A 19,846-nucleotide genomic window follows, 5' to 3' on the forward strand; every position below is an offset into this window, starting at 1 on the left:
GAGGGTTAGGCTTCCACATCACTTCTGTATCTTACATTCAGGATGTAGGACATACATCTGATGTATGGCAACTGGTAGGGCCTAAGATTTTGTTATGCTGGCCAGAATGTATGGCTATCCTCAGTAGGATATCCCCTTTAGTATGGAATACTGCAACAGCTATAAGGAAGGACATTGCAATGGGATATAACACAAAAAAGGAAAAATGGTCACATTTTAAATTCTTCTTCATCTGGACCTGAAGGAATGATTACTACCACTTGAAGTTCCATTACCTTTGTCTCTTAGATATGAAAAAAGATAAGCAGACCTGCTGCTGAAAAACTTTGTTAGTAATTGCACACCTTGTTTGGGTAAAGGAAAGAAAACATAACACCATTAGTGTGGAAGGTAAACAGTTTGTTTTCAGCTAGTTTCTTCTCAGTATACTACCCACAATATATTGTCTTCATCACAAAGTCCAGTGCCTCATTTGTATTAGTATTCTCAAACTGGTGGCTAAGAAAATAAAAATGTAAATGCTTAGTGCACAATTCCAGTGCAATGCTACTGATTTCTACTGACAAGAGCAATACTTAACTTCTGCAGCAGTTAGATTGAAGAATCTGATAAAGTACAGGTGTATGAGGGTACTCACCATAGCCACATATGTTTGACAGTAGGTTCACTGTTGCAGAGCAAATATAACCCACAGGTAGAAATCAGATTTGTGGCCAGACTTCTACTGCAGTACATCACCCTTAATTCAAGGAGAATCTAAGGTCACATCTGAAAGCTATGATTGAAGATGCTACCTAATCCAAAACAACCCTGTACAAGGAAAAAGAGGGGGAGATTTTATTTGTCTTTATTGACTGGGAAAACTCATTTTCAGCGGAGGCTGAGGGAAAAAACCTCCACATTTAACTTACACATGATGTATATTTATAATTACTGTGTAAAACATGTATACATTAGCTTATTTACATGATGTTTACATATTTCTTACATGTACATATAATTTAAAAGAAAAATAAGAGAGAACTTAATAAATATTGGCTAATTATTGAAAAGAAAAATAACATACAGTAGTAGTTAATGTATTTATAGCACGATGGCTGCAGGGAAAATATCCGACTGGGGTGTTTTTGAGGTTAGTAATACTTTAGAGACAAGCAGCAATGTAGCTTGCAAACTGATGAGAGATATGAAAGAAGAAACTATGGAAATGAGCAGGAGGATAAATGGACAGAGGCGGAAAATTGTAGTTAATGGTGGGTGTGAGAAAAAGAGGAGGAAGAACGATAAGATACAAAATATAGGGAAGCAAAGTGGCCGAAAGAGTTGGAGAAAAATAGCAGCTAAGAGATAATGGGTAGGAACTCCTACTGCAGCAATGATTACAGTCAATACCCTCATACAACTCTATCACATTCTTAATAAGAATCAATGTTGCAGTACATTCATAAAATAAGTGAGAGATTGTTAATCAGTGAAGGTCCACAAAATTAGGGGGTTGGGAGGGTGGCCTAATGGTGAAGATGTTTGCCTTACAAACACAAGGTGCAGGGTTTGAGTCTCACAAGGGATAATTGGCTAGGCTTAAAATGGCTCGCAAGGGCAGTTAGCTTAGAACTAACCTATGAACCTATGAAGTGGATGTGAATGGTAGATTACAATGAACTGAGGTCCACAACCCAAAACACTGGGAGAAGGACTACAGTTAAGTCAGCAGAGCCAAAAACAGTCCACATTCCAGCTGAATGTTCAGTATATAATACACTGAGAAGGTGTGCATGAAGTTCAGATGGCAGATTTGCAGATACTTTGAGCTGAAACACACCTGAAGGCCGAGTTGCTGGCAGCTGCAGTTAACAACTGTACCCTAACCTGTCCAGCTAGAGTACTCCAGTGGGTGTTGTGATGCCCTTCCACTGGGCCAGTAATCAAGGAGTCTCAATCCTCAACACAGGCACTAATGAGGGACATTCACTTGGGACAAAAATGGATACACATAGTACTTCCAGATGCAGCTCTCTGCACCAAACACAATTTCCCTTAAGAGCACACAGAGAACACATACAGTCTTGGAGCTGGGTTTCCTTGTCTCTCTCCAGGCCCCAAATAAGACTCCCACTGACACAGCTGTAGAGTGGAGTCCTTAGACGAGGGTTCCAAGCCAAGTACTCCACCACTCTCTCTGTGAAACTAGTGCTCTGTGTTCCTGCTCCAAGTAGATGATACACACATTCTTTGAGATTTGATTTTCACACACACACACACACACACACACACACACACACACACACACACACACACACACACCACCTCCCTGAGAATGGCTGGCACAGATTTACCAGCTATACCTAGACTATAAGGTAGTTCCACCACAACCAGGACACTCCAAAGCCAGCTACTCTAAGTCTCTTATAAGGGTACCCAATTATGCTGAGTGTTTGGCCAATGCAGCAATGCTTTCAAAAGCGGCCACAGTGTCACCAAATAAACAAAAGTACTCTCAAAGGTTAAAATAGTCTCTAAAAGACCAGCTACAATGAAAAGTATAGAAATAATTAATAATAAATAATAAAAGAACATGAAAATACTAAATATCTATTTGCAACAAACACTGTAGTTTCAATCACATGAAATGTTAAAAATAACACAGATATAAAATAACACAGATGGATAGATACACACAGATAGAGAAATAGTACTTAACTAATCTCACTATAACTTTCTGACTGATCTAAAGAATTCCTGTTTCCTACTTACTTAATAAAGTACGGAAAGATGAAGTGGGTGAATGGTCCTGTCAGTTCCAAAATCAGACTGCCATGAGACTTCTGTCTCATCTAGTATTAAATCATCATTTCATTGCTGTATTACAAGATGACATCACATACATCTGGGCATCTGACTCTGGTTCCCTCACTACCCCCTTTACTAGAAAATGAAACAGAATCTAGCAAATAGGTGTTACCATACACATAGCTAGAGCTTTGCTAAGATGTGTTATAGCATCTGGAAGCCATTAGACCATTTCAAAACTTCCACCCATCCAGGGTAGCAATTAGTTCACCCCTAAGGACAATACAGTAGGAATCCTAGTCCTGGTTTTCACAGATTTGTCTCTGGCTGCAATCAGAACTGTAAGATACAATCTTTATGGCCTAAATCAGGTCATTTAATTTCAGACTATTTTTCAAAGTTAGCTGGACTGAGATTAACCTCTTCTCTTCCAGTATCCTCTGTTACAATCTATTCATTTCAACAGTTACAATACAGTCTGACATACAGGTATACTACTTTTCTGTATAGCAGGACCCACTGTTAGTACATTTTAACACAAGCAGCTTTACAAATGCATTTTCCACACAAGCACTTGTACAAATTAGTTTGATATACAAATTACATATCATTCTTTTAAAAACTCCAGCTAGCTGTGCTGGCATATGTTACACATCCACTGGCCTACTTCTCCTGGCATAGCTGGCAAAACCTCACATCACCACAGGTGTCATAACAGAATTTGCTAACCACTTGTATGGTCTGTTTGGATACTTGTCTTCTCCGATTCCTTGGCATGAAAAAGACAGAGGCTGTCAGAAAATCGTGCATCTCTGGACCTATTAGCATAATACCAAAGTTGCATATACCTTCCCATTGTAATTCTTTCTTCCTTCTATTATGAATTAAGCTAAAACAAGTAGATGCACAGATTCTTTCAAGGAGAAACTGGAAACCACCTTGGAAAAGAATGAGTGACTTATTCTAAAATTAAAAAAAAAATCCCAATGCATCAAGGCCTGCGGCTTTTAAATAATTTTAGCTGAAGTGAGGGCCACTAAGAGGAGTTTGCCACAATAGGTATTTGAAGACAGCTAAGCTAGTACTTTCAAAAAATGTAGTGTCAGTCTTTCAGCCAGGAAATTCATCCTCTTGACGGGGGAGATGAGTCTCATGAAGGACCTCTTAGGAGCAAACTTTCAAATTGGTTGGATAGAAAGAGTTAAAATTAGGCATTCTGAGACTGATGAAAAACACACTTTACATAAAAAACATGTCAGGGCTTGATCAAAAAGTTCTGGGAGGTTCAAAAATAGTTATGGAATGACAGACATGGCTGCATCAAGTGTTTTCTTATCATACCTATGACAGAATCTGTTCCAAATACATAAAAGGACTTCCTGATGTTCAATATTCTAGATTCTTGTAAAATACTGACCACCTGAAAAGGAAAAAAGTGACTATGAGGAACTAAGCAGAAATCCTCCAGACAATAAGCTTGATACCTGTGGGGCTGAGATGGGTCAAGGTTTCTTGCTGCTGTTTATAAGGAGCAATGAACTGGGAAACCCACTGGGCCCTCCCTGGTCAAGAATGCCACTTGAGATAGCCATGCTCACATTTATCCAGGTATTAACGACGCTTGTTCTATCAAATGTTTATTAAAACTCAAAGCACTGGAATGCTAGATATATGAATTCAATATGTATTTAGGAATATAAAGATATATTTATTAGTGTATCTATATATATTTATGTATTTATTTATGTATATACAATATAATTCTTTTTTAGAAACATGATAGTACAATATATTTAGGTATAGTTTAATAACAGGTTTAATATAGGAATTGTAATATTATAACACATGACTTTCTAGGTTTGTTATTTTAACATTTTGTATTTCAAGTATGTTTTAACATAGTAGCTGTCTTTTTAAATGTTTTTTCATGATTTAATTGCAATTATGTGATATCAATTTGATTGGTTAGTCTATAAAACATGTTTTTTCAATAGAATATGTGTCTGAAGAAGTGCACTCAGTTATGTGCATGAAAGCGCTAACACAATAAAGATTTTCTCAGTAGACAGACTTCAAGTATTGCCACTGGTATTGTTCGTTTTTGATCCAGTTTGTTCGTGGTTTGTGGCTCTATTTTTATGGTAGTCGGTACCGGCAATATGGAGTCTCAGTCTTTGTTTGAATCTAGTTCCAATGACTCTAATACGAGTAACCATGAGAAAGACTCTAATGGGAATTTAACATTATTAATTCAACAACTGACACAACGCATGGATGATCTGGCGAGGAGAATGTCCAACCAGATCAAGGACAGCGAAGTCGTTGTTAGACCTAGACCTGGAGTTGTTTTTAATACTTCTCCCACTGACTTACGAAACTCTTCTGTTCCATTACCGGCTTCTACATCTGATTTACCAAATAACGGCGAGCCAGTTTTTTCATCACTGCCGGGAAATAAAGCAGGTAATATATCTAATAATTCTCCCAGTAGCAGTGTTAACATTACAAATAATATAAATGCTGAGAATAATCGTAGACATGGACTACCTAACTTGAATGATTTTATGTCTACGCCAACTATTTTTCAAGGTCCTGATACCAATACTGTTCTCGGTTCTAGTGCAAATCACGACAATAACAATGACAATGGCAATAATATTGTTTTTAAGTTAAAACAATTTGATCAGTGTTTAATGAAGTATAAAAAATTACAAATTGAAATTTTATACTTCAAAGAGTGCATCAGGCTTGTTATTGTTCCTAAAGGGTTACGCCAATGGAAGTTTCCATCTGGCGTAATTAAGGGCTCAGATTTTCACTTACAACTAATTCAGTTTTTTAATAAACAAGGTTTGGACTTCTTGGCTCTTCTGATTGATCAGTACAGTAAACAAATGGTAGAATTAAAACATCAGCTGGACCACCTAGATAATGACATTGTTACCAACCCTGAGTTCGTTAAATATGAATTTGACTATAGGCGAATATATTCTAGTATTGATGCCCTGATTGAAAAGATTACCGAAACCAAGAAGCGTAAAATTAATCGAGACCAAGTGGCATATCAACAGAATCGGGCATACCCGGATCCACCTTTAAGGTATGCTGAGCCTTTTCCAAACACTGGGTTGGCACCAGTTACTATAGTTACCAATGGGAATAGTAACGCTCCAGTTGATGACATCATTAACCTTGTGGTTACCAACAATTGTGCGACTAATGGAGAGATACGCCGTAGTAAGCATATTTCCAAACAAAACCAAAATAACCAACATTCCAATTATCAAGACAACCAGCAGGGTTTTTACAAAAAACAATTACAAAGCATCCACCTCTTCGACGAATACAGGATGGAACCAACGCCCACAGCGCAAGAAGAACAACCGATGCAGGAGGTGATTGTTGCTGAGCAGACAAAACATTTTTGTATTTTACAAAGTAACAATCGTGATTTTAATGTTTATAATTATACTATGCTGCCGATTTCACAAGAGCAAGTTGAGTTTTAACAAAAGGTTTCAACTTTGTTCCACATTCTAAAACAAATTTGGCTCTGACATTATGTGACCTGATGGTCTATATTCCTAAGTTAAATTTAAGAGCAATGTTTGGTCAGATAAACAATACGCTTACTGATGAGCGAGTTGCAAGCATTTTCAATTCTCCCTTAGACAATTCTTTAACATTGTTTCAGCGTATGTCTTTGATCCATTTTAGGGCTGCATCTGCAGATTATTTTTATAATACATCTAGAACTGGTAGTAATTTTACTCTTGATGAAAGGCAATTTATTGAACATATAAAAGTTCATAAGATTCGTGTTATGCAGCCTGACAAAGGCGGGGGGGCCATTTTCATGACAGAAAGTGACTATACAGATAGGATGAATAGTATGCTTTTAACTTTTAACTATAACAAAGTTTCATTGAACGAGTTAAATCAAGCATATCAGCACATTAAGAATCATTTAAGTGATTTACTTATAGAGGGCAGTATTTCTTTGGAATTGTACCATTATCTAACTATGCCAGCACCTCTTACTCCGGTTATTTTCGGAGTTCCGAAATTGCATAAGAGTATGTTGGACCCTCCATTTACACCCATACTTGATGGGCGTAAATCTATAACTTATGCATGTGCTAAATGGATAGATGGCAAGTTAAAAGAAGTTTTAAAAACTGAGCCCCAAATATGCCGTGATTCATGGCATGTGTTGAACCATTTAAATTCCATCCAATTTGATGCCAACTATGGATTTTTAACGATTGACATCAAGGACCTGTATACTGTTATTCCCCAAAACTTGGGTAAGGAATGGATTAGGGAATTTTTACATACGAAACATGTTCTTGGGACAGACATTGATTTAATTATTTCTTTATTAGATGTGGTATTAAAGAATAATTATTTTATGTTTAAGGGCGAGTACTTTTTACAAGCATCATGCGTGGCGATGGGCTCCCCCTGTGGAGGGAGCTTTGCCAACACCGTAATGGCATATTGGGAGCGTACTTTTTTGTTCCCTCATTCACTGTTTCATGATATGGTGATTTTGTATACTCGTTACCAAGATGATATATTTATCATCCTAAAAGGGTCTAAACAGGATGCGTATTCTTTAGTGAATACCATGACTACTTTTACTTCATTCCTGGAATTCACATTTCAATATGATGAGGACAATATCCATTTTTTGGACATTCACTTGTATAAATATGTGTTAAATTCCAGGTTTAGATCCCTGATCTATAGAAAACCTTTTTATAGTAATTCATTTCTGCATTTCTCCAGTAACCATCCTTTTTTTCAGAAGAGAGGCATTATCAAAGGTCAATTGGTCAGGGCATCTAGGATGTGTTCGGATCAAGGTGATTTTGAGCAGGAATGTAATACTTTAAAAATTATGTTTTCAAATCGTGGATATCCATCTAAGTTGTTCCAAAGCATTAGAAGGGAAGTTATGACCAAACAATGTAATGGTACCTTAGGCCATTTATTAATTAATCATGAGAGGTCCCATTCCAGCAATAATGTACAGCCCATTTTGGTTAATACTAGCGATAATAGGTATGTTACCAGTTTTATAACTCAATTTAATGACATGTCGGCATGTTTTAGAGACATTTTAAATTATAATTGGAACATTATTTCGCAACAGCAGTCTCTCAGCAAGGTTTTGGGGGATAGATCTATAATTGTTTTTAAAAGAGGGACTAATTTAAAATCATTATTTGAAGCAGCACTAAAACAGTTTAGACACCACAAAGGTATGAACAAATTTGGTAGATGCCATTATTGTCGGTATATTCTTACTGGGAATTTTTTTGTTGTCAATGGCATTAAATATGCCATTCACAACAAATACAATTGCGAGAGTCAAGGGGTGGTTTACGTTGCTTTGTGCCAAAAATGCCCTGCATTTTATTTTGGCAAGACCGAACGCCAGTTAAAACAATGGATTTATGAGCATAATTATGCTATTTCTAAGAATGTAAACACCAATGCCTTAGCAAAACATATTTTAGAGCACAACACGCATTATTTCAAATTTGTAGTTGCTCAGTCAGTACCAAGAAACCCTAGAGGTGGTCCTTGGCACTTAAAGTTAGAGGAACAGGAATTAATGTGGCAGTTAAAAACTAATGCTCACATTTATCCAGGTATTAACTTGTTCTATCAAATGTTTATTAAAACTCAAAGCACTGGAGCGCTAGATGTATGAATTCAATATGTATTTAGGAATATAAAGATATATTTATTAGTGCATCTATATATATTTATGTATTTATTTATGTATATACAATATAATTCTTTTTTAGAAACATGTTAGTAAAATATATTTAGGTATAGTTTAATAACAGGTTTAATATAGGAATTGTAATATTATAACACATGACTTTCTAGGTTTGTTATTTTAACATTTTGTATTTCAAGTATGTTTTAACATAGTAGCTGTCCTTTTAAATGTTTTTTCATGATTTAATTGCAATTATGTGATATCAATTTGCTTTAATTGGTTAGTCTATAAAACATGGTTTTTCAATAGAATATGTGTCTGAAGAAGTGCACTCAGTTATGTGCATGAAAGCGCTAACACAATAAAGATTTTCTCAGTAGACAGACTTCAAGTATTGCCACTGGTATTGTTTGTTTTTAATTTTCTTCCTTATATTATGAATTAAGCTAAAACAAGTAGATGCACTGATTCTTTCAAGGAGAAACTGGAAACCACCTTGGAAAAGAATGAGTGACTTATTCTAAAATAAAAAAAAAATCCCAATGCATCAAGGCCTGCGGCTTTTAAATAATTTTTGCTGAAGTGAGGGCCACTAAGAGGAGTTTGCCACAATAGGTATTTGAAGACAGCTAAGCTAGTACTTTCAAAAAATGTAGTGTCAGTCTTTCAGCCAGGAAATTCAGCCTCTTGACGGGGGAGATGAGTCTCATGAAGGACCTCTTAGGAGCAAACTTTCAAATTGGTTGGATAGAAAGAGTTAAAATTAGGCATTCTGAGACTGATGAAAAACACACTTTACATAAAAAACATGTCAGGGCTTGATCAAAAAGTTCTGGGAGGTTCAAAAATAGTTATGGAATGACAGAGATGGCTGCATCAAGTGTTTTCTTATCATACCTATGACAGAATCTGTTCCAAATACATAAAAGGACTTCCTGATGTTCAATATTCTAGATTCTTGTAAAATACTGACCACCTGAAAAGGAAAAAAAGTGACTATGAGGAACTAAGCAGAAATCCTCCAGACAATAAGCTTGATACCTGTGGGGCTGAGATGGGTCAAGGTTTCTTGCTGCTGTTTATAAGGAGCAATGAACTGGGAAACCCACTGGGCCCTCCCTGGTCATGAATGCCACTTGAGATAGCCATGCTGTCTTGACCAGTATCCAGCTATTAAGACAAGACTTGCCTTTTCCTTTCCTGTCTTTAACATAAATTTTAGAATAAGTGGAACTGGTGTGAAGGCAATGACAAGGCATCCAATTCCTGCAATGAAAAGGTGTTCGTGGCTATGGCAGTCTGGAACAGTGTTCTTGAACCAGGGCATTCTTTTGTGATGTGAACAAATCTATGACTGGAGTGCTCCACATTTTTGTGATTTCAGAAAGATTTCACTGTCTAGTACCAACTTGTGACAGATTTCTCTCTTCCTGCTTAGGTAGCCTGCTACACAATTCTGAAATACCAATGAATGCCTTGACTGATAACCATGCACCCGAAGTTACACAGCCAGAAGCACAGGGGACAAGCGTGAGCACATTGCTGCGTTTTAATGTACTACACTACTCAGGTGTTGTCTTTACAAATTGAAGATCCCCTGGAATTAATATAAACTGGAATGCCTGAAAAGCACTTACAATGACCATCACTTCTTCTCATTTGAGTGCCTGTTTATGAGTTTCTTGGACAATCTGCCATGCACTTTAGGTTGGAGCACACGTGCCTCACCACGAGCTTAGTCTTCAATCATCTGTTGTAATCTAATCTAGCTGTGGAGAAGTGAAGGGATGCTCATATTACTCTCTACTTTAGCTGTTTACCATACGAGATAATTTTTGAAAGAAGGGATAAGAGAAATCACTTGTTCCCATAGTAATTTGTGCTGACAGCATACACTTTTCAAGGAATATGGTTTGTGTCTGAATCATTTTTAGCAAAAAAAAAAAAAAAAAAAGAAAAAAAAAATGTATTTGCCCTTTTCAGTCAAGAAGGTGATCACTGACAGCTTTTTTCAACATATGTGGCAAGCCCTTCCACTGAAGGATAAAATCCCCTTGCACCCCTAAACTAAAAGAACCAACTTTAAGATCACACATCCTTCACACAAATTTAACAAATACCGTCAGTAATTGCCTATTCAACTGACTGCCTCTCACTGTCTTTTTTTAACTTCAAAGTGATTATAAACATAAATGAATAACATTCTTAAGTACCACTGGACCGGTCACAAGTGTAACCTTGCATGATGGATAATCAGACTGGAGGTTGGCATGAACCTCAGTACCTTCAGGAACATTCTGGCAGTTAAGTGGGATTGGTAAGAAAGTATCAAGAAAAAGTGGCTCATGATCACGACTTTCTCTTAGTAGAAATGGTATCCAGAATGACATTCAAGGGTGTTTTCTGATGAGACAGCTTCAGACATAACTTTTGCAGGTCGGCAGATATACATCTCTAGGGTTTAAGAAGTAATTGGTGGTGTAACTGAAGGCCCTCTGCAACTCCACCAGGGAGTATGCCAGAATCAAGCAAACATCCAGGGAAGAAAATATGAAGGTGCTGTTTAACTACAGATATATAAAAACTATAGTCATGCTCTTTGCAAAGACTCTGGATGCAGCAGACAAGCTATAGAGGTTAAGAAGTAAATACACAATGTAAGCTTCCAACTCTTAACCTAAGGTACTGTCTGTGCACTGTGTAACAAGGGATCCACAGATACACAACCAAGTATGTCTAAGGTGATCTGGCGAAAATCCTTTGAGAGTAAAGGAAGGACAGATTCTAAGGTAAACATTCTCAACTACTCTGCCATAACAAACCTGTTTAAACCAAGGATGTCTATTTTAAATTTGTTTATCCTTTGCGGACCAGGTTAGTCCCACTAGGCTAGTGGGTTCTGTTCAGGGGAGACGCAAGCTGGTATTTATACTACTAGAGGAAATTTGGGAAGTGCATCGAGGAACTTACCCAACTCTTTTTGATAAGTGTTGTAGTATCTTTTTACATCTACCTTAACTAGCATCAACTCAAGCAGATGAGACATCAGTTTAATGTCTCAGCTGAAGGATGGCATACTCAGGAGTGCAGCAGCCCTCTAATGCTGGATTGAGAATTTACTTATTTACTCCATGGTGGGTAGACTGATCCAAAGACTTCATTTTCAGCCATAACCTGGGCCAAAATCAAATACATTACAACTAACTATTCCTATTGCAATCTGAAATTCAAAAAACATTCCATTTACTACCAGATATTCAAAATCCATTTTACAAGAGATGTTTGTACTTGGACAATATAAAGCTTGGCAAAGGCATTTGTTCACAGGCAACTGACATACATATAAAGACAACTGGTTAAACATGACTACTACAACTACTGCCACTAATCTTCCTCCAGATCCAAGTTTAGTTTAGTTGTACTAAAGTATATATATATATATATATATATATATATATATATATATACACACACACACATACACACCACACACATTGATATATATATATATATATATATATGTATATATATATATATATATATATCAAATATAATGTATGCAAGTATGTGTGTGAAGAAAAAAAATTATGCAAGCTTAACTTGCAAACAAAAGCAAGTAATGTAATGCCTTTTACACAAAACGCAGCAAGTCTTCCATTCAGGTGTGTGGATTAAACATCAGACTTTTTTTTTATTTTTTTTAACAATGAACAGAAGGACCATGTACATCTAAGTAAGTTCCATTATCACATGGAAAGAAACCAATTGCACATAAAATGATGATATGATTAATGAAGATCAGACTTCATACTCTGACATGGAGTGTTCATGTGTGTGTGTGTGTGTGTGTGTGTGTGTGTGTGTGTGTGTGTGTGTGTGTGTATATATATATATATATATATATATATATATATATATATATATATATATATATCTATATATATATATATATATATACACATATACAGATATATATATATATATATATATACACACACATATATATATATATATGTATATATATAGTTCCACTTTGAATTATCAAAAGCTTGAAACATCGAAATTCTGATAATCGAGACCAGAACATCGAGTTTCAAACCATAGAAGATTCAAAGGGAACGTAAAACAAAGAAAAAAACCTCTAAAAACTATTCTATGCAGGGGGGCTTCATCCCCTTGCGCCCCCCACATCCCCCAACTTTAATATACCAACTCCGAGATCGCACTACAGTGGGGTAAAGGGAAATCTCCATTTTAGCGCTATATGCAGAAGTGCTAAATGGGAGATTTCCCCTACCCTGTCTGCAATGCCATCACAGAGATGGCACATTTACAGACAGAGTGTGCCGGGCACCTTGCTGCCCTGCAGAAACACTAGCTTTTTTCCCTTTTTTACTTACCTTTTTCTTCCCCTTGACAACCTCAATGTTCTAAACACTTGATGATATAGTCTCGACCACATGAATTTCAATGGTTTCAAGTGGAACCATATATATAATAACATGCCCATAAACTAAACTCCCTCACCAATCAGACTATGGATTGATAATCATAGGGCAGAAGTGGTGTGCACTGCATAGCCCAAGAAAAAGAGATAACTGAATGTCAAATTTCTGTGAATGCTATTGTCAGTGAATGGGAACCCTGGGAACCAAGGTAATGAGATCCACTCTGCCTCTGAATTCTTTAGTTAACAGAAGTCACGAACTAGCCCACCAATCCCAAATGATGCTTTTGTACAAAGAGTCAATACAGAACCAATCAGTTGTGTTTCAGATTAAAGATGGCTTGGCCAAGCTTCCTAATTCCAAGCCAAACTGGTCAATCAGTAGCTGAACCCATATTTTTGCTGCCTGGACCCTGAAGGGCTGGGTTTGCTCACCTGCTAGAAAAAGGTTGGGGATGGATGAAGGCCAGACAAATTGCTAGTTAGTAATGGTGACCACAAGCTCTTATAAAACCCACAGGAAAGAAATTGGTCTGTAGAGTTCTGTGATCCTAACTGGGGAGTCCTGCTAATTTCACAAGTATCAGGGGCAGCAGGAGAGAAAATCTGTATACAACTTGTTGGGACAGAGTACGAAAACAACACTGCGCCAAACCTCTTAGGGTCGATAGAACATCAGTAGAGAAGTTGGACAGCCTGCCTGCCTCATCTAGGACCCCTTTTTTAAAAAGAAAAACAATGAAGCAGTGCTTCTGGTTGTGGAGAGACTAATCAAATTCACAGACTAAGAAGAGGGATGTGCAACTGCCATTAAATGATAAAATCCACCAATGCAATCAAGCCAGACAACTGTAACAGCCAAAAGGGAAAACATAATTTAAGTCTTTTACCAGAACCAGTGAAAGTCAGAAAATATTAAGCTTCTAGAAACCAATGACTTGGCACCAACACCACAAAATGGTTCCAAGTATGTACCCCATTCGGTCTTGGTGAGAGATGAAAAAAATGCTATGTAAAGGGAACTCCAGCCTTTGTGGCTCAAACCTGCCCTCCCCTGAAACATGACATCAGACTGGGGTCATGGGAGCCATGCCAATTAAATTAGCCCTGCCCCGGATTATCCCCTTAGCCAACAGAAGCCAGGGAATGGCCCACCAATCATGGTACAAAACTAGCCAATGGGGGAACAGACCAATGGTGTCTCAAAATGGAGCACAGTACAGACCAGTCAATTAGTGGGGCTGCATCCAGTATTTTGCTGCCCAGGAATGGTTGGGTGTGCTCTCCATTAGAACAATGTTTAGGGGAAGGAGAGCCAGATGGAATGATGGTGGATTGAAATCATTCTGTTTAACAGCAGCAGATCACATTTTCTCTTTTTTTAGATTTTTGTTTGCCTATACAACTGGGATGGAAAGCAAGGTCAAAGCAGGAGGATGAAAAGAAAATAAACAAACAAAAAAAAACAACAGGTTATAACATTGATGTCTTCTGGTTGAAATCACTCTACAAAGACTAATCACATATTTCTGTATTCTTTATGAAATGTAGTATAAAACCAACAATTTTTTATCTCTTACTTATATACTGTGAAAAGGTTACTTACTTGTCAGATCTCATTCTGATAGCCAACACTGGCTTGGTGAATGTGAATTCTAGAACAAGCTTGTCTTTGGCATCTTTCTCTTCTCTTGCATCATCCCAGATAAGTACTACAGTATGGTATTGAGAATAACAGAAGGAAAATATCAGCACAGCCACTATTAAATGTTTTACTACTGCTGTTCCTTAGTAGCGAATCAAAAAATAAAAGGTTATGCTAAAGAAGCACAATCAATCCTTTCTGCATCACATTCTATCTAGCGACATATTGTAAGATCTTTCCTTAAACTCATTAATACTATTCTCTACACAGTCTGTTTGTGGTTGTCATTAGAATTAGATGTTTAAGAATAGTAAGTATAATTACAAAAGGCCTTATACTGCTTCTAATCCTTAGCCTCTTAATACCTGATCATGCAAAACAGAGCATCCACTCACAATTCAACAGTGTCCTCTTTCACAATTTAGTGAAGCAACCAAACTACATAAAAGTATTTCCACATCCAAGACAAATGTAGCTGGAAGACTAAGCAAAGAATGCCAACTAAACACATTTTGAATGTTAACCTCAGTACCAGCATTTTACCACTATAAACAAACTCAGCAATATAAGTTAATACACTTGTCATCTGTAAAATGTAACACAAGTTTACATCTATTAATTAAAGGGAAGCCTTAAACTTAAGGAATCACTAAAGTCAGCTGCTATACAAACGAGATACTCCTGCTAGAATCTGCACATACAGTGCATTGGGCACTCTAGCTATGCAATTCTAGCTAGACCTCAACTAGTGAACCATCAAAGACATATGAAAGCTTAGTAGAGTCCTAGCAAGGCAGCAAAAAATAAAACTTCCAAATGGAAATAAAAATAAAGCTTAATCACACAAGGTAAGCCCACTTCATCAGACAACAGCACATTAACACAATACAGTTTAAAAAGCAGTAACAGCCAATGAAAAACGCTGCTTAATTAATGAGTAAAAAACAATTACAGCATTTAAAGTGCTAGTATCTAATAAACACTCTAAAGAATCCCTAGAGCAAAAATTCCAAGTAGGAAGCATAATATACACAATCACAACCACACCAGCTACAAACAGGAGATTGTATGGTGTATATGAACACCCGCAGCACAAAGGTGACTTGATTGTTAATTTTTCCAGTGTTGAACTAACTGAAGCACAAAGCTGAAACTTGTGTTTTTTATACCTGGTTATTTTTCTTATTTGTCCCATATCTTGGCCATTGGTTGTTTGCTTACTTACTTATAAAAGCTTGATGATAAAGATTAGTTATCCATCTGTAACTTAACAGCAAAAACACACATGAGTATATGCTAAGGAATGTGTGAGGGACATAATCATAGGGCTAGTTTAAAAGATAAAAAATAGCATTTGACCTTCCAAGATTTTATTTCATTCTCCAAACAACGGTAAATTAGTTCCAACTTAAAACACAGTTTAATAACTATTTTAATAACAATAACACTATATCAATGTCTCTTCTAAGTAAAAATTCTACTGTAATGCTACACTTACGCAGTAATCCACAACTGTATGTGGGTAATGCAGGACTTACCCATGGTTGGTGTGATTTGATAAAGAAGGTAAAACAGGAGAGAGTAAACAAAGCCAAACCTGGGTAAACCCTGCGTTATTTACATAAAAAGAGTGGAATATTGCCGTTATACAACAACATTATTTAAGAAAAAACTTACATTTTTTAAATAATGTCAGTGTATTAAAGGTCTGTAGTGCTCTTCTACCAACTTCTAGTAGCTTGGGGCACTCGGTTGACGTACTGCACTTGCTCTCAGGCTCGGCATGTATACTGATACAGTTAAACAGATTGCTGTTGTCTCTGACCTACCCCCCCCCCCCCAATTAATCATTGAGGACTAAAGTCATTACGTTTGTTGCCATGGAATTGACTGTACAGTTCTCGGCATAGGAAGCTGCGAGTTGTTTTTTTTTAAATATATACTGTGCAGACCAAGGATGGTATTATGGTGCCTATTCCAATAGAAAGACATCAGCATAGTGACCAGACTTCTTTCTATTGGTATATATTTGATTTACAATAGGCAGGTTGTTTGGGCCGTCCAATCAGCGTGCTCGTTCTTTGAACAATAGCAGGCTTTTACTGTATAATTGTTACTATACTGATCACTCCGGGTCTGTGATTCAGCATCCTTAGTGTACTTTTTCATGAACTGCAACTTACTGTAATGATGGATTCCTGATGTCTTGTCTCCATCTAGTTCAACCTGTTGGTTACCGGATCTGAAGATAACCAAATCCTCAAGTTTTCAAATTGCTGAGTTCTACCTCTACTACCCACAAACCCATATCCCCAGTAGATAACTCATATCAAGTCTGCCCCTCCTTAACCTAGCCCTAAATTACCTTTCTCATACAAAGGAGGAAGAGGACAAAAGACTCCAAGAAAAGGAAAGCACAGAACTTCCCCCGCTCTGTCATTTTCAGCACAGAGACTAGTCAAAAAGATGAAGGAGGGGCGGGGTTGAAACAGACAACACAGACTTTTCATTAAGGTAAGTATATAACTTTCATATCGGATGTCTTCTCCATCTGGCTTCAACCTTTGGGTCAGATTCCCCGGCCATGTAAAAATCCCCAGGACAATCAATGAAAGAATATTCTGCAACACAGTGAAGCCAAAGGAAGCCCTTAACCTAGACTGAATGTCCAGCTTGTGGTGAGAAACAAAGGTGTGATGACCCATCCAAGTATGCTGTTCATATGTTCAGATACAGAGTTTAGGCCATTCAGGTGTCGAAGTACACTAAATTCCATAAAATATAACATGTAAACCTCATCATCTGTCCAAATATCCAGGTTCCATTTAAAACAACAAAAAATATTTAAATTATATAAGTTTATAGGGAGCTTGTCCCAAACAGCAATAAACTGTTCTCTGACTTTCAGATGTCCCTTTTTTTAGTACAAACATCATATTCTTATGTTTGTACATTCTACTTCATCTACCAGCCTCGATGCGATACATAACTTGTAATAAGGGGTCATGAAAGATCTTGTATGCTAAAAACAACTTTCTGTACATATACCTATAACAGAGGCTACACAAATGTAATAACTTACAAAGAAGGCTGTAATCCATACATCTATATTTCTTTATTCATTTTGCAAATCTTCTTCAAGATTTTTACAATTGTCCTGAATATAAATACAAAAAGTGTTATTGTACTCCAGTAATAGTCTTAAGTAAATTTTAAATCCCAAAGTCAATACGTGCTCATTCTTAGATATAAGCTCCTTAGCAGTACCCAATATACTTAGTTGCCTTTATAGAAATTTGATCTACATGTGTGCTAAAGGACAACTGTGATGCAATAAGTATACCCAAGTCTTTATATTCCTGTACCTCATTTAATGGAAAGACACCAAATAAACAAGAAGCCTTGGGCATCTGTTTGAAAAATACATCATCTTACACTTGTTTAGACAACATGTTAAAACTTGTACCAGTGCCAAACAACTTACAGACTGTAAATAATTATTTAACTCATTTACATTAGAGGGATTTTGAAATGAATAAAAAATCATTAGCATACTTATAAACCCAGAATTCATTATTCTTGGGTAATGTATCAAAAACCATATTAAACAAAATTGGTCTCAAGATACAACTCTGAGGTACTCCAGCTTTACCTTTCAGAATAATATTATATTCTTATTCGATGTTGTCTTTCACGCAACCAATTACCAATCCACCTTATGATGCATGTATTTACTTTATGTTCTCATAAACATTTAATAAAAACTTTGTGAGGTAAATTGTCAAAGGCTTTTGCAACATTCACAAAAATAACTCCAGGATACATGCCCAGATCCAAAGCCATAGTTATCTGTTCATAAAAGCTAATCAAGCTACTAAGAGTAGTGTGCCCTTTTATGAAACCATGTTAATATCAAGGATTTCTTGGTTTCCTTCTGATTTCTCAATAAGAAATAACCTCTCATTTCTCAAAACATTTTCACAATAAGGAATCAAACTGATGGGTCTAAAATTACCCATCTGATTCTTTGAGCCACCTTTACAAACTGGAGTTACACAGGCTTCTGCAACAGTTCCTAACAGTTTAATATTAAACTTAAGGTATTTAAAAAGTAGTTCGTACAGAACTTAACAACAAACTTGGAATCAGATCAGAGCCCATACAGGTAAGTACCTTTTAACTTGACAAGTGCTCTGGTAATATTCACTTGTATTATCACTGGGCATGACCCAGTTAAAAAACAACTGTAGTTATCATTTTTATATATACTATCTTGCCAGATACTTGAGATGCTGTTGTTGTCTTTCAGCTTTTCCCGGTTAGCGGTCGCCACAGCGGAACTCCGGTCCACTAATGATTGGCACTACATTTTCACAGTGCCGAGTTGCCAGCTGGATGCCCAACCTTCAACGAAGGCACGCCCATTCAAGCATGTCTTTCAGAACACCACTCGACCTGTGGGGAGGACATGCAGACTCCACACAGAAGGCACTCCCCGCACACTAGCTGAGAATCGAACGGGAGAACAGCTTGCTGTGAGGCAACAACGCTACCGCTGCACCACAGCAAATTGCTCTTGCCAGATACTTGAGATAAATAAATTTAATTCATTGGCAATTTTACTAGTCAGTAATTGTCTCACCATTAACTAAAACATCGATAATGAAAAAGTTTTGCAATTAATTTATACATGTATAACAAGTCTTTTTATTTGAGGTATTACTAATTCATTCTCAAAATGTAATTTGTAGTTAGTAACTCTCTTTTACAAGTTCTTATGTGATACATTAAATTTTGGTCTGTTAATATTTGAAGGGAACCTTACTAAGGTTTTTAAGCTCCACTTTTTCCTCATGCACAATCTATAAATTTCATTCTTTCACCAAACTGGGAAATTAGAATTTTCTCTTTTATTTTATTATAGTAGTAAGTCCCTCCTGAAGCAGCTTCTGCAAAGCACTATATCCATTGCAACTACCTTATCTACCAACTATAGTTATCCAAACACATTTCACATAATGCTCAACAAAACTTTTTAAATCTAACTTTCCATATTAATTTGCTTTTAAATGTGCAGTTACAACTGATGAATTATCAATAAAAATGTGAGAGGGGTTATGGACTGAAGACCCTAATGGTGGGAGCATCTTTATGGATTGAACTTTAGTCAGCACATTAGTTGACATAAGGTCCAAGATATTTTTTCCCTGGTACTGAATTTTACCAA

General features: G+C 36.7%; 1 protein-coding gene across 3 annotated transcripts in view; it reads right to left on the reverse strand.

Annotated features, from left to right (window-relative positions):
* The window catches only part of WDR45 (WD repeat domain 45), a 956,899-nt gene that overhangs the window by 758,042 nt on the left and 179,011 nt on the right, over nt 1-19,846 (reverse strand). For all 3 annotated transcript variants that reach the window (XM_044080189.1, XM_044080188.1, XM_044080187.1), the window contains exon 5: nt 14,581-14,686. In XM_044080189.1, the coding sequence (XP_043936124.1) occupies nt 14,581-14,686 (106 nt within the window). The remainder of the gene's footprint in view (nt 1-14,580; nt 14,687-19,846) is intronic.

The sequence above is a fragment of the Protopterus annectens genome, chromosome 8.part0 (genome assembly GCF_019279795.1).
Source record: "Protopterus annectens isolate FY-2018-M chromosome 8.part0, PAN1.0, whole genome shotgun sequence".
In the NCBI taxonomy this organism is placed as follows: Eukaryota; Metazoa; Chordata; order Ceratodontiformes; family Protopteridae; genus Protopterus; species Protopterus annectens.